Below are 10,673 nucleotides of genomic sequence, written 5' to 3'. Positions count from 1 at the left end.
CCCTCGGGCCCAGTCTCCAGCTGTGAAATGCAGTGTGGGCCCCACAGGCTCCCAGGGCTTGCCCAGGGCCTTTTGCCCAGCTTGGTGCTGTGGGCCTGGCCGGGCTTCTGCAAGGGTGCTGGTGGAGGCCACTGGAGGGCGCCAACCTTGGCTGGGGTTGGCTGGCTGCCCCAGCCTGGCCCACGGGCCATCCTCAGCAGGTCCTCCTGTGGCCTGGGCCAGCCACCCCAGCCCCCAGCACAGGTGGCTCCCTGCAGCCCCCGCTGGCTTCTCCGGGTGTGCGAGGCTGGGCACGCTTGTTCCTGTTCTGGTGTGCTGGCCCTGCCAGGCTTACACTGAGCTGTGTCACCCGTGACAACTAGAGTCAGACGTCCCCTGGGCCGTCACTCCCGATGTGGCCGCACTTCCTGGAAGGGTCTAGGTCCATGAGACAGGGTGGACCTGGCTCAGGACAGGAGCGCCAGGGTGCAGATATGGCCCAGTGCCAGCCTTGGGGACCTCTTGGGGAGCCGGCTGTGCCCAGGCCTGGTGCTCAGGCTGTCTCTCCAGGATGGACAGCATCTTCCCCATGGCTCAAGCTGACAAACCTGGGGGTAGAACATTCCACCCAGGCCTTAGCTGTTCCCACCGGCCATGATGGCCCCTCTGGGCAGGTCCTGGTGGATGTGACAGCTGAGCTGGCTGGGCGGGAAGGCCACTGGCAGGGGTCACGGACAGCTTCGGGTGCAGCAGGTAGCCCTTGTCCCAGCACGTGCTCTGGGCCAGCTCTTCCGGGGTGGAAAGTGGGGTCCTGCACTCCCCGGCCCAGACACGGCAGGAGACAGCCAGGTACCGGGGACGTGGAACGGAGTGGGGCGCTGCACCAGGTGGGCGGCAGAGGGCAGAGGCTAGGCTGCGGTCCTTGTCCCCACTGTCCCCATAGCTGTCTGTTCCACGTTACTAGGTGCCTAGGAGAGGGGGGTGGGAGGTCCATCGTGACCTCCCAAGTGAATCATCTCCGAGCAGCTCTACTCACTAAGTCATTGCTCTGTCCTGGGGGGTGTCCTTCATAGCTCTCTCTTCAAGGTCACCCCAGCCAGCCAGCAGCCGCACGGGCATGTCCAGTAGGGGCTGAGTGCCTGTCTACACTCCTGCCCTGGCACTGGGCCCACAGCCACGCCTCTGAGACTGGGCCTAGGCTAACTGAAACAGTCCCAGACGACAGGTATATGCGTGTGTTCGGGCAGCATTTGGACGTGCGAGGAGTGACCACTTGCCAGAGCTTAGCGTGGCCACCGGCAGAGGCCCACAGCTGTCCACCCTGCGGCTGCCTGGCCATGGCTGCCTGGCGTGGACTGTGGCTCAATCGACATGTGGCCTTGTCCTCTGTCCAGGAGAAGCTCTGGGCCTTGGGGTGTCAGGTCCAGTGGGCCGAGGTCATAGCAGACAGCCTGATGGCGGGTGGGAACGGGTTGTCCATGCAGCATCAGCTCGCCCTCCGGAGGGGCCAGGGCCCAGGGCAGTCCTGTGTGGCCCCGGACCCGGGGTAGGGCGGGCTCAGGCCGGCAGCCTGTGGTACGAGGAATGGGCGGGGGCAGCTCCTGCCCGCCCCAGGCCCAGGTCAAGCTTTTGTGTCCTTGAGAGCAGAGGCCGCCACCCCCGCTGGGGAGGGCTGGGGCAGTGCCATCTTTTTACGCTGAGCCCTTGGGCCTGGCCAGCAGACCCAGGAGGGGGTCACAAGGGGTCTTGCCCTGACTGGGTTTCAGGGGCAGGTGGGCAGGGCCATGCCCAGTAGCACACACGGACACAGCCACACGCAGGGCTGGAGAGGAAGAAACGCCATGGCCACTCCCGTGCAGCCAGGTTCCACAGCTGGGAGTGCCCCAAGCCTCCGCAGGTGCCTGGGGGCTGCCCGCTCCTGAGGGCACAGGGCCCCCTGCCTCCAGCGCTCAGGTGAGGCAGGGCGTGGGCGCTGAGAGGGGCCCTGTGACCTGAGGGGGATGCAGCGGGACGGCCGCCCCTGCAGGTCACAGCCTGCAGAGTAACTGCCTGCCTGCCTCGGGTCCCAGACACCCTGGTTCCGTAATCGGCGGAGGTGCCCTGGTCACCTGAGAGGCTGTGTTTCCTGAACACCGGCCATGTGCCGGGAGCCCCAGCTCACAGGGCCCCCCACCCCTTTTTTTTGTTTTAAACATTTATTTATTTATTTAAATTGGACCAGAGAGGGAAATTGAAAAGGCAAGTCACCAGGTCCAGGACTAAATTGTGGTCAGCCATGTGGGGTCCAGCATCCTTAACTACCACACCACCTGCGCCCCCGTTTTTTTTTTTTTTTTTCAAAGAAGTATTTAATTGTATACATTGTCATTATTATCATCACTATTATTATTATTGAAGTTGGCCAGAGAGAAGGGAAGTGAGAAAGCAGACTGCCAGGTCCGGGCCTCAAACTGCAGTCAGCCACGTGGGAGTCCAGCCACCTTGACCACCATGCCACCTGCTGGCCCTACCCTACCCTTTCCCTTTTTAAGAGAGAGATTTGCTATAGGTGCATGCTTGCCAGAGAGACAGAGACAGAAGGCAATATCTCCCCCTTGGGGTATGGCCTTGCTGCACACCCCACTCCATTTTCTTCTCTTGAGTTTCAAGCAGCCAAGTCCAGGGCTCAAACTGCAGTCAACCACGTGGGAGTCCAGCACCATAACCACCATACCGTCTGTGGTCCTCTTGTTCCCCCTTTCTCTGTCCCTGTCTCTCTCCTGCTGTGGCCCCCAGGAGGTGTGTGTGGCCGTCAGGCAAGCGACCACAGCCACACAGGTGGTGGGGAACGTCGGGTGGGCAGCCATGACCATGGTCCCGCAGGTGGCAGGGAATGTTGGCAGGGTGTGGACGCACTCGGGACGAGGGGCGTGCAGACATCTGATGGTTCCTAGCAATGACTGCAGAAGCGTAGAGGCCACTCGGCGTCTCCCGAGACGGTCCACGCTGCGGCTGGGGGCCAGCTCGCAGCTGGACAGCCTCGTTTCTGTGCACGAATTCCCCAGCAGCTTCCTAAGACCCCTCGTACCTGTGGGACTCGAAATGCATCAGATGGCACCTGGCGTCTCCCAGGAGGGCAGCCGTGTCATCTGAGCCACGGCACGGCTGTGCAGCCTGTGTTCTGGTGGTGTCTCGCAGGGTCCACACTGCTGCCAGGCTTTGAAAGCCACCGTGGGCAGGACGCGAGCTTCCCAGCATGGGTGGGACGGCATGCCAGGACTGTGGCCGACCCAGGGCCCTCCCGCACAGTGTTCTTGTGCTCGGTGGTGGGGACAGTCACCTTTGGGCCGGTTGGAGGCGGGGAGGTCTGTCGAATCCCTTTCCAGACACAGTTGTGGCTGGCTGTGGTGGGGAGGGGTGGCTCCCTGCAGCCTGATGGTCCTGCAGTCTAAGGGGGTCTGAGCCTGCTAGGCCAGGCAGCGAGGGGCCACCGAGACCCCTGGCTGCCCTCGCCGACGTGCGGTCCCGCCCGGCACCGTGGCCCTGCTCTCACCCCTCCTTCCATGTGGCGTGATGACCTCTCTGGTGTCTCGGCGACACTGCCATGAGCCAGGGTTCAAGGCCGGTCCCTGGCCAGCCGTGGGGGCCACAGGACCGTCCTGGGAAAGATGTGCCGATGGTGGCCGAGGTTAGCCCAGGGAGCTCGCCGCTGAAAGCCAGACCACATCGCCGCCTGCTCTGCACACGGCGAGGCCGTGGATTTGCCCACAGGCGTGGCCAGCTGCACGGCTCCCAGAGCAGGGAGTACAGTCAGCCCTGCTGCTGCACCTCTGGCTCCCAGAGGCACGGCCCCCACAGAGGGCTCTGATAAAGGACGTGCCGAGGGCGGGGCAGGGCCCACCCGCCTCGTGGGCATCTCGGCCTCTGGACATCTGGACCTCTGAGCAGGACTGGCTGGAAGGACCTCAGCTCCTCAGAGTGGCCCTTCAGTCCTCCCCAAGTCCCTCTCCCAGAAGGCCCATGGTGGAGGGCCTCCGACTTGTCCTGAGGCTTTGTGCCCCCCCTGCTGAGGATGGGGCCAGCAGGCCGCTGTCCTTCCCCAGCCCAGTTGGGGGACCCACGGAGTGACTTGGGGGTCCCATGGTGTTCGCTGAGCGCAGACGGTTGAAGTTGATCCTTTCAGAAGCCATACTGGAACTGATTTCAAATTAAATTTCTTTTCCTTCATCCCAGTCAATGCTCGAGGGCAAGTTCTAACAGAAGCACCAGGACTCGCTCCCTCGGGTGTCGGCTCGGCCTGCTCTTCGGTGTTGAGGGGACACCAGGGTGCAAACCAGCCTCCCATGCAGGGACAGGAAACCCTGTGGCAGTTACCACCTGGGTCTCTCCACTCTGGGCGCCCTGGCCCCCACAGTCCAGGGTGGCACCATCCTGCCCACCTGGGGAGCAGGAGGTCGGTGACAGCCAGTGGGAGTCAGCCGCAGGCGGGGCCCCTCGGCCAGGCCGCCCAAGGCCTCTGCCAGCTGCATCGGTCCAGGCACGCGCTTGATCCCAAGGGCCACTGGCCCTTCTAAGAACCAGCATCAGACAGGCTCCTGGCCGAGTTCACCCTGAGCTGTCGCCAGCACACTCCCGACCTGCGGTCTGACTGCCCTGGGTGCCAGGGAGCAGCCGTCACCCGGGCTATGGGAGCCTTGCCCTTCCCAGTTCCCGCCAGTGCAGCTTTGGGGACGTTGGCGCTCCCCCATCTCGGCAGCTCGGGGGCCCTGGCTGCAGGACGCACCCTCCGGTCATGCTTTCCTTCCACTCTACTCAGATCCCTGAGCTCCTGGGATGCTCTCCCCGTGAGCCCCAGACCCATGCAGCAGCCCGAGCTTTCAGCACACCACCCTGTGCACTGCAGTGCTGGGGATCACCCACGGGGCTGCCAGTCACCCAGGGCTGGCTGCTGCCCTGCAGAGGTGCCTCGTGCCCTCAGACTTGCCCATTCTGTCTGCTCCAGTCTGCTGAATCTGCTGAAGGTGGAGATGAGAAGCTTCTCCCAGACACCCCCATTCCTGGAGCTGTCAGGTCCCAGTGGGTGCCAGCAGCCCCACATCCCAGCAGGGTCCATGGGGGCCACCCTATTCCCCAACCACTCCCCGGACCATCCCACGGTCCACGCTCCGAGGCAAATGGAGCTGTGAAGAGACACCGGGGCAGTGATGAAGAGGGGGGGGGAGGCCACAGCCTGAGCGCCCTGCCTGCCCTCAGGCACCCCCTCCTCACGGCCTTCCCTAGCAACCAGCAGGGTGGGTTTCGGGGTGCCTTTGCTGAATTTGCCAAGAAGCTGACTCATGGCCGAGTTGGTGAGAGACACTGGCTTGCCATTAGTCTCGCCAGTCCCACCTGTGTGTCCCTCTGCCATAGCACATGCATTGCTGTTTAAAACCAGGATGCTGAATGGCCAGGTCTGGGCATGACCTCGAGGGTCCGACCTTGAGCAGTGCACGCACACCTGCCCAGAACTGTCCCCACTCTGCCCCTAAAGTGGACCTGGGTGCTCAGGGTATTTGGAGAGTTAAATGGGACCAAATCAAACCCTTCTTCCCTCCTGCTCCCCACACCCTCCGTCTGCTCCTCCTCTAGGAGGATGGTTGCAACCCTTCCCCAAGAGGTGGGGCGGCCGTCGCAGGGGGGAGGCCGCCCTGCTCTGGGGAGCCTTGCGTGTCCTGTCTCAGTGGAGCGTGGCCGGGGGAGGCCGGCTGACGGTTTCTGGGAGAACCAGGCTGATTGGCACCCACACCTGGCTCCACAGAGCACAGCCCTGGTTGGCAGATCCGCCAGGTGCCAGTCTGGACCCTCCAGGACAGGTTCAGGCCTCCAGCCTGCCATCAAGGGAGGCAGCAGCAGCGAGTAGAGCCCTGCCACACAGACCACGGATGAGCAGCCTCGGATGCGGGCCAGCACATGAGTGGCTGAGGGGAAGGGCCATGCGTCCCTGCTGCGGGCACAGGGTGACGGCTGTCTCTGTACCCCTGCTTTAACCCCGGCTGTCTCAGCCGCCTCACAAGTTCCTGAAACGTAAAGCAGATGTGGGGCTGGACAAGACAGGCCAGGCCTGATCTGCCCCAGGAGACCTGGGGTGGCCCCAGGAGGGGACTTGCTGCTCCAAGCCCGAGAGGGAGGGTGATGCTGCAGCCTTAGCTTCTGCCAAGGAAGGAGGCCCTGGGCCCAGGATGCACCTGCTCCCGTTTCTCTCTCCTTCCCCGCAACGGGAGAGCTGCACTTCCGCCATGTCCAGCCTCCAGCCTCCAGGTGGGCTCAGGCACGAGGAGACATGGGAGGATGTGGAGGATGGGGAAAGGAGCCGGGTGCTCCTGTCCCTGACGCAGAGGCTGACTGAGCAGGGTCTCTCCTTGGCTGGCCCTAGAGGAGACCCCGTGTCCTGGGCCCTGACAGTGCCACCTTTGACCTCCCTTGGACCCAGCAGGGGGCAGCAGTGAGCAACAGGGGGCAACGGGGCAGCAGTGAGCAGCAGGGGGCAGCAGGGAGCAGTGAGCAGCAGGGAGCATCAAGGGACAACAGGGGGCAGCAGTGAGTAGGGAGCATCAAGGGGCAGCAGTGAGCATCAAGGAGTAGCAGGGGGCAACAGGGAGCAGCAGGGGGCAACAGCCAGCAGCAGCAGGGGGCAGCAGGGAGCAGTTGTGAGTAACTGGTAGGGACGCCTGTGGCTGCGTCTGTGAGGGGTGGGTGCTCTAGGATGGAAGCTGCCATCACCATACACCGATGTGCCCAAGCTGGCCAGTGGGGACCACGGCGTGGAGGCTGCAGCCCGGCTGAGCCACGGCAGTGTTGCCCTGTGGCGGTGCCCAGGGTGGTGCCCAGGGGAGGACGCTGCAAGGTGGCCTGGCTGGGCGGAAGCAGCTGTCTCTGCTCTCCTTCCGCCAGCTTGGAGACCCTGCTTGGCCCCATGGCCCCACAGAGACATTTCCAGTCTCTCTCCCTTGCAGCCCTCACCCCTGCCCCATATGCCAGCCAGGACTCCAGGGTCCCTGGGCTGGCAGATCCCCCTGGATGGCGACACCCCGGCTCAGCCAGTCCCACAGAGGCACCTGGACAGCACAGCGGGATGGGCACTGTGGCCCATGAACTTCATTTATGAAACTGGGCCCTGAGGATGGCAGGGCGCCGCCAGGAGGGCCAGCTGGGCGGGCAGGGCCGGGCCAGCTCAGTGGGCAGCGGGCCAGAGAAGGCTCTGCGTCGGCTCTGCCGAGCGACAAGGCCAGCCCTCTCCACGCCTGGGTCTTGTCTAGACACCGTGCCACCCGTCTGTCCCCTCCCAGCAGACCAGGATGGCTGCTCTCTTGGTGACTTGGGCAGAGGGGGGGCCAGGACGGCCGCCTGCTCAGGACGGCTGTGGGCACCCGGCTCGCACGCTGCACGGTGGGCCCAGCCTCGTGGGAGTACCCAGGGCCTTGGCACATGCAGAGGAGGCACCTTCCTAGCAGCCCCGACAGGAGACGCCGTAGAAAAGGCACGTGGTTCGTGGTGGCGCTGAGTCCTCAGGCTCCTCCCTCCGGAAGTCACTGGCTCTGAGAGTCCTTCCCCTGACCGGCCAGTGCGTGGGCGCCAGGCTCCACAGACAGCCTGCCCCGTGGTGCAGGACTGCTCTTGGTCCGTGGGTGGCTGGCTCAGTGGCCCGCCTGAGTCCCAGGTCTCCTCTGGTGGAGCTCAGTGCCGCCCGGGCCGGATCCAGTTTCTGATCATCCACTTCTGCCCCGAGCACCTCTGCAGTACCAGCCGCAGCCCAAAGCTGGCACCCTTCGACAGCTCCAGTTCCAGGCACCGGCCCGTGTCCCGGCTCACGATGGGGCCACTCTGCAGTGCAGGACCCGGTCAGCCGGGGCCTGTCCCCTGAGGGGCCCCCGGGCGAGGGCCGAGCCCCAGCTGGTCACTGCATGCCACCACTTAGGCCTTGGTCCAGTCTCCCCACTGCCTCTCTGTCCCCACCCCAGCCTGCCCTCTCTGTAGTCTCTGGGATCCAAAGAGGTTCTGGGACAAGGTGTCCTGGGCCCAAGACCAGCCTTTCCTCTGGCACCCCTGGGCTGCTCAGTCACCTCCAGGTGCCCATGCTGCTGACCCCAGGCTCCCACATGCTGGCCCTCACCATCCCTGCACCAGCTCCCAGCCCCCAGGACCTTTGACCCTACTGGCTCAGCAAGTGACAGCGACAGTGACAGTCATGGCTGTCCCCCTTGAGCACCTGACAGGCTGGCCAATGATCCCAGGGTCTCGGCACCCCCGCCCCACTGACCTGGGTGAAGTCCCACAGTCGCTGCGTGGGCCTGGCCACGTCCTCGCACTTCCTCAGGGTGGGCGTGCGGCCCCCGCTGTCTACCAGACACCTGGAGTCGGGCAGGAAGGCCGTGGACCCCAGGGGCCCCAGCTGCAGGAGGCCCTCGGCACTGTACCTCACCAGCTGTGGAGGACGGCGGCTCAGCGGGCGGGCCACAGGGCAGGGAGCACGTGGGCCGGCCGTCTGCTGCCCCTCGCACCACACACCACACACGTGACCAGGCCGTGAAAGTGTCCCCGGCCTCCCTGCCCACCTGCTACACACAGGCCGCAGTGCGATGATGGCTTGTCACACGGGGAGGGCACCCTGTCAGCATGGACCCCCCCATGGGGCGCTCAGAGGCCCGGATGAGACGCGGCCTCTCGCCCTGGCTGGTGGGCAGGTGGGCCTGGGGTCTGGACGTGTGTGGACAGGCCAGCGTGTGGCTTTCTGTGGGGGGCATCAGGTGCCACGTGGTGGGCTCTCCTCCAGTGGCCGGAGGTGACTGCCCAGGGGCCGCCAGCAGAGTCAGCAGAGCCAGTGGGGCTCAGAGCACAGGAGGGCGCGTGCCCACCCCTCGCAGGCGCGAACTGGCCAGCAGCTCTCAGGCTCGAGGCAGGGCTTCCAGTGGCTTCCTCCCAGGCACTCAGGGCAGAGTCCGCTGCCTTCCAGGTGGGCTGGAGGATGCCCTGGCTCACAGCTGTGCCAGTCGGGTGTTTTGCTGGCCCGCTGTGTGCCCTGCCCATGGTCCCCCACAGCTGTGCCAGTCGGGTGTTCTGCCGGCCCGCTGTGTGCCCTGCCCATGGTCCCCCACAGCTGTGCCAGTCGGGTGTTCTGCCGGCCCGCTGTGTGCCCTGCCCATGGTCCCCCACAGCTGTGCCAGTCGGGTGTTCTGCCGGCCCGCTGTGTGCCCTGCCCATGGTCCCCCACAGCTGTGCCAGTCGGGTGTTCTGCCGGCCCGCTGTGTGCCCTGCCCATGGTCCCCCACAGCTGTGCCAGTCGGGTGTTCTGCCGGCCCGCTGTGTGCCCTGCCCATGGTCCCCCACAGCTGTGCCAGTCGGGTGTTCTGCCGGCCCGCTGTGTGCCCTGCCCATGGTCCCCCACAGCTGTGCCAGTCGGGTGTTCTGCCGGCCCGCTGTGTGCCCTGCCCATGGTCCCCCACAGCTGTGCCAGTCGGGTGTTCTGCCGGCCCGCTGTGTGCCCTGCCCATGGTCCCCCACAGCTGTGCCAGTCGGGTGTTCTGCCGGCCCGCTGTGTGCCCTGCCCATGGTCCCCCACAGCTGTGCCAGTCGGGTGTTCTGCCGGCCCGCTGTGTGCCCTGCCCATGGTCCCCCACAGCTGTGCCAGTCGGGTGTTCTGCCGGCCCGCTGTGTGCCCTGCCCATGGTCCCCCACAGCTGTGCCAGTCGGGTGTTCTGCCGGCCCGCTGTGTGCCCTGCCCATGGTCCCCCACCCGCGGCAGCAAGGGCCAAGGTGGCCCGGCCCTGCCTCCCTGCCCTGCGGTCCCCTGCCCGCCTTGGCTGCTCTACCTGGGAGGACATCCCGTGACAGGGGTAGAGGATGGCTTGGTCATCGTCCTCAGCTCCCTGGTCCAGGCAGTAGCCACTGGCCTTGCTGTTCCTCACCTGTAGCCAGAGCGACGGCGGGACACCCTGGGTCACGGGGCTCGAGGCCAAGGCTGGGCGGGGCTTCACCCACTTGGCCCCTACTCAGGGCAGGGTGAGACTGACGCAGGGACGTCCTCCCCGGGGTGCGACCCACTGGGGCTCGGGTCACCCAGGGACAGGGGGCGGGGAGGGGCATGTATGTGCATGTGTGCACATCACATGCATGCATGGGCGTGTGTGTGTATGTGCAGAGGTGTGCAGGGTGGGAGTGTGTGTGCCCGCGGATCTACATGTGTACACACACGGGTGCACACATGTGTGCACATACACGTGAGTGCTGGTGCATGTGTGTACACAGACCGTGTTTACGTGTGCGTGTTCATGCCGCGGCAGATAACACGTGCACACCGACCGTGTTTATGTGTGTGTGCTTGTGCCGCGGCAGATACACGCATGTGCACGTCTGTGTCTGCGGGCTGCACGCTGGTGTGTGCTGTCCACGTGTGGCGGGGCTGCCGAGCCGGGCGGTACCTCTCCGTATGTGAGGGTGTCATTGTAGACCCTCATCTCCGGATACACATTGTCCAGGTACCACTTGAAGCTGCGGCACTTCAGTCTCCGGCGCAGGGCCAGCCTCTCGGACACGTCCCCGAAGTCCACGCCTGGGTTCTGGAGCAGCAGGGCAGTGAGTGTGGGCGGGGAGCCCCAGGCCCACAGTCCCACACGGGGCAGCCCAGCCTGCGTCCACACGGCTGGTCCCCCCGGGCCGCGCCCCGGGAGAAGCGGGCCCAG

The 10,673-nt window shown here is 65.1% G+C and overlaps 1 protein-coding gene across 1 annotated transcript in view; it reads right to left on the bottom strand.

Annotated features, from left to right (window-relative positions):
• Positions 1 to 2,499: 2,499 nt before the first annotated feature.
• Positions 2,500 to 10,673, bottom strand: part of GALNT9 (polypeptide N-acetylgalactosaminyltransferase 9) — a 22,769-nt gene continuing 14,595 nt past the window's right edge. The window contains exons 7-10 of the mRNA XM_006147336.3: positions 10,413 to 10,550; positions 9,804 to 9,899; positions 8,255 to 8,419; positions 2,500 to 7,818 (exon numbers count right to left, since the gene is read on the bottom strand). Of these exons, the coding sequence (XP_006147398.1) occupies positions 7,672 to 7,818; positions 8,255 to 8,419; positions 9,804 to 9,899; positions 10,413 to 10,550 (546 nt within the window). The 3' untranslated portion in view covers positions 2,500 to 7,671. The remainder of the gene's footprint in view (positions 7,819 to 8,254; positions 8,420 to 9,803; positions 9,900 to 10,412; positions 10,551 to 10,673) is intronic.

The sequence above is a fragment of the Tupaia chinensis genome, unplaced genomic scaffold, assembly GCF_000334495.1.
Source record: "Tupaia chinensis unplaced genomic scaffold, TupChi_1.0 Scaffold000211_1, whole genome shotgun sequence".
Lineage (NCBI taxonomy): Eukaryota > Metazoa > Chordata > Mammalia > Scandentia > Tupaiidae > Tupaia > Tupaia belangeri.
The sequence above is the reverse complement of the archived record's forward strand: the minus strand, read 5'-3'. Positions and strand labels throughout refer to the sequence as shown.